The sequence below is a fragment of the Juglans microcarpa x Juglans regia genome, chromosome 6D (genome assembly GCF_004785595.1).
Source record: "Juglans microcarpa x Juglans regia isolate MS1-56 chromosome 6D, Jm3101_v1.0, whole genome shotgun sequence".
NCBI lineage: Eukaryota > Viridiplantae > Streptophyta > Magnoliopsida > Fagales > Juglandaceae > Juglans > Juglans microcarpa x Juglans regia.
Window position 1 is genome coordinate 23,758,195 of NC_054604.1, and position 4,518 is coordinate 23,762,712.

At 34.9% G+C, this 4,518-nt stretch overlaps 1 protein-coding gene across 1 annotated transcript; it reads right to left on the reverse strand.

Annotated features, from left to right (window-relative positions):
• On the reverse strand, nt 1–495 carry LOC121235466 (uncharacterized mitochondrial protein AtMg00310-like). The gene has a single exon (XM_041131816.1). It carries the CDS (start codon nt 493–495, stop codon nt 1–3), a length of 495 nt encoding a protein of 164 aa, XP_040987750.1.
• Between the last annotated feature and the right edge of the window lie 4,023 nt (nt 496–4,518).

Below are 4,518 nucleotides of genomic sequence, written 5' to 3' on the forward strand. Positions count from 1 at the left end.
TTACCATTTCCCACCCTCCACATCATCCTTCAACAAATCCAAAGCCCCCCTAATACTTCTCCAAATCAATGAAGGCCTGTACCCAAGTCTAGGCTCCAACAAGTCAGAATTTCTGAAATATTTCTCTTTAAGGACCTTAGCAATCAAAGAGGATGGGTTAGACAATATTCTCCAACACTGCTTTGCTAACATAGCTTGATTGAAGCACTCCAAATTTCTGAAACCCAACCCATCTCTATCCTTAGGCAGCCTCGTTTTCTTGTCATTTTGCATATGACCCCACCAAAACCGAGCCATCATCCCAGCCAATTCCTTACATAGCTTCACATGTAGCTTGAAGACACTCATATGACACGTAGGAATGGCCTGTACAACAGCTTTTAGGAGTACCTCTTTCCCAGGGAAAGATAAAAATTGATTTTTCCACCCATTTAGCTTCTGCCATACTTTTTCTTTAATCCCTCTAAAGGCTTTGTATTTGGATCTGCCCACCATTGCTGGTAATCCCAAGTATGTCCCACAAACATATGTTATGAAGCATAGGAGTCTATCATGAATTTTGAGTCAAGCATGAAAAGTTAATGTTCCATTTGGAAGTTGAGATGGTCTCATCTCATCCTATCTCATCTCTTATCATCTCATGACAACATCTAAACATTACTCAAATACAAATAATTTTCAATTTCTAATCTTTACTTTTTCATCTAATCATTACCTAATCATTACACATTTCTCAAATTTCAAAACAAAATACAAAAAGCAATTCAACTTTTCAAATTTCAAAATAAAAATACTATTAAAAAATTCTATTTTAACAATATTTTAAATTTATAATATTTTTATTCAACTTTTTCTCTCTCATTTCCCAAAACCCTATAAAAGATCTTAACTAAAATTATTTCACTACTATTTACAAACTATTTCACTACTATTTACAGATTTTTTTATCTCATATCATCTTCCAAATGCTAGGATGAGGGATTATCCTAGTGAAAGTCCTCTGTCCACTTTAGAGTGAACAAAATGGAGTGGAATCTCCTAAGTTGATAAAGAACCATCAACGAGCTTCGAATGAGATCAAAAGATCATTGGAATGAAGTCAAAAGACACTTAACACTGGTGGGTGCTACTGAATTATGGTATGGAAATACCATAAGATAAGACTCTGATAACGTACTCACAGTTGGTGGACAAACTGTGATGTGATGATGTAATCAGTAGGAGCACACGATTTATGGGAAACTGTGGAGTGTCCACCCTCTGTAAAAGCAAGAATATGAATGAATGAAATTTGTTTTATGAAAGCAAGCATGTTATAAGGTACGAAAACTCTGATTTCATTGAAGTTATGTTTTGTAAAAGTAAGTCCATGTCAACCATGCATACATATGCATGTTTTATAAACTGATGGTAGCTTAGTGGTATATCTTGCTAAGATTAAAAAATCTTACCGTGGTATTCTCAATTACTATTCCCACCCGAAATGGTAGAAGTTGTATTAGTTTTAGAAGAAAGTGAGTGTGATGGGCAATTGGCCTCAGATGATTGAAGAAGAGTTCACCCTTGAAGGCTAACTTGTGTTGATTGCCTTCTATATGGAGATCTTTAGGTGTTTGATATCGAACCTTTGAGAGATCTTAGAGGAAGAAGAATAATCATATTTGTAACCATGTAGCATAAAAAAATATGCTAAGCTTTTTGTGGTTTATGAAGGGTCAATGTTTAGGATCCTATTGTTATTGTATGGTTGTTTAAGACATGATATTTTGAGATTTAGTTTATTCTAGTGCAACTTATGATTAAACAAGAAAAAATCTCACTGCGATTATTGCATATTGCTAGAAACAAACTAGGTGCAATGAATTTTATATGTCATGAACATGGTTATGTAACCTTATGTTGGATGTCCCGACACTTCAGTATCCGTCAAGTCCCAAGCGAAGAGTAGGGGCGTCACAGTATTTCTCTGGCCTAGGAGTTAACTCATAGTCTGGCAACAAAAAAAAATCAGGGCTAACAATGTCATGCTTAAAGTAGATATGACTAAAGCTTTTGATAGAGTTAACTAGAACTACCTCTCTCATGTTCTTTCTTCTTTTGGTTTTAGTGAGGGCTTTGTCTCTCTTTTCCAAGTTTTTTTTTTTGGGTCCTACCTTTCTATCTCTTTGAACGGTTTTCACTCTAGTTATTTTACTTCTACTAGGGTTTAAGGCAAATGGGTCCCTTGCCTCTTTTTTCCATCCTTAATGAAGAACCTCTTAGTAGGGATCTTCACCAACTCATCATGGATGGTCGTATCAACCTCTATTCTTTCCCTTGGGGTTGTAGCTCTCTTTCTCATATTCTTTTGCAGATGACCTCGGGCTAGTTTGGGTAGTGGAGTAACTATTATTCATTATTTTATTATTACTTTTCACCTACTTTTCACTTTTATTCAATATTATATCATTACTTTTTCACTACTATTCACAAAATATCTGAAATCACCTCACTACCCAAACGCAACCTTAATCTTCACTAACGGTTCTAAGAAGAGCCTCACCAATCTTATAGGATTCATCACTCAATATGAAAGCATGTCTGGCTACAAGATTAATCACTCCAAGAGTATTTTCTTATTATACAAGAGTTCAATCAAGAACAAGAGGAGAAAACTCAGCTCACAAATAATATTCAATATTGTCTCCTTTATCTTCTTGGCCCATCTGGAAGTTGCAAAGGATCTTTAAAACTAGGTTCATCTTGGTTCCCATCATTCCCCCTCTCCTCAAAAGGATTCGACCTCGAATCTTCAATTGGATCAAAGGGAAAATGGTTAGTAACATTGAAAATAACAGAAACATGATACTTACCTGGAAGATCCATTAGATATGTATTTTCATTAATTTGTTCAAGAATTTGGAAAACAACCAAGCTACTCCTGTCATCAATAGGTAAATGTGTTAAATCTAAAAGAGTAAATGGATTAAGTCTATAAACAATTTCAAAAGAAGAATATAAAGTAGTAGTATACATGGTCCTATTATATGCCAACTCTATAAATGGCAAACAATCCTCCCAAGTTTTTAGATTCTTATGAACAACAGTGCGTAAAAGCTGAGTTAAAGTCCTATTAACTACTTTAGTCTGACCATCAATCTGTATATGACAAGTAGTGAAAAATAAGAGTTTAGTACCCAATTTCCCCCACAACACCTTCCAAAAGTAGCTAAGGAATTTAACATCCTTATCAGAAACAACACTTCTAGGTACACCATGGAGTCACACTATCTCCCTAAAAAACAAGTCAGTTATATTTGTGGCATCATCTGTTTTATGACATGGAATAAAATGTGTCATCTTACTAAATCTATCCACAACTACAAAAATAGAATCTCTACCCCTTTTTGTCCTAAGCAACCCCAAGACAAAGTCCATAGATATGTCTACCCATAGCTCACTAGGAACGGATAAGGGTGTATACAACCCAAGTGGCAAAATCTTAGATTTAGCCTTTCTACATGTAATGCACCTTCCACAAATACGATTAACATCTCTCTTCATCTTAGGCCAAAAGACATGTTCATGCAAAATGTCTAAAATTTTCTTGACACCAAAATGATCACTCCAATTAAATGCAAACTCAATGAATGGCAAGCAATACTCCCACAAACGTTCATGCAACACTTCAATGAATGGCAAATGATACTCTCATAAACGTTCATGCAATACATCAATGAATAAGAAATGATACTTCCACAAACGTTCATGCAACACGTCATTGAATGGCAAATAATGCTCCCACAAACGTTTATGCAAAACATCAATAAATGACAAATGATACTTCCACAAATGTTCATGCAACACGTCATTGAATGGCAAATGATATTCCCACAAACGTTCATGCAACACAACAAAAGTCTTCCTTACACCAAGGTTACCCAACAAACCACCATGTCTATCACACACAAGCAACTTAAGCATAAAACTAATAGGCATACAAAATCTACTCTCTCTAAACAAGTACCAATTTAGTTTATAGAACTTACCAAACGCTGCTTTCTCACATGTTTTATACACACTAGCAAAGCCATCATCATTAGTATGCAATTCCTTATCATATTCAAGTCTCAACAATTTTGCATCTAAAATAAAGACAAGGACATATCTTCTTGTTAAAGCATCAACTATAAAATTTTTCATACTTTGTGTGTATTTAAATACATGAGGAAAAGTATCAATACTGTCCTCCCACTTAGTATGCATTTTAGTCAGCAACTTACATTGTTCCTTCATGTGTGTCAATGACTCATGTTCTTGAAAGAAAGGTCGGTTAAGAATTGTCGCTCCTGGCACAAAATTAATATAGTACTCTATCTCCCCAATAGGTGGCAATCTATTAAACACACCGCTAGGAAACATGATCTCATATCCCTGCAACAAAGAGACAATAATACTAGGCAAATATATGTCAAGTTCGTCAGTATTAAAACTCGCCTTAGCATAAAAACTCACTTTTCTCTTTATTTTTCTCTTACT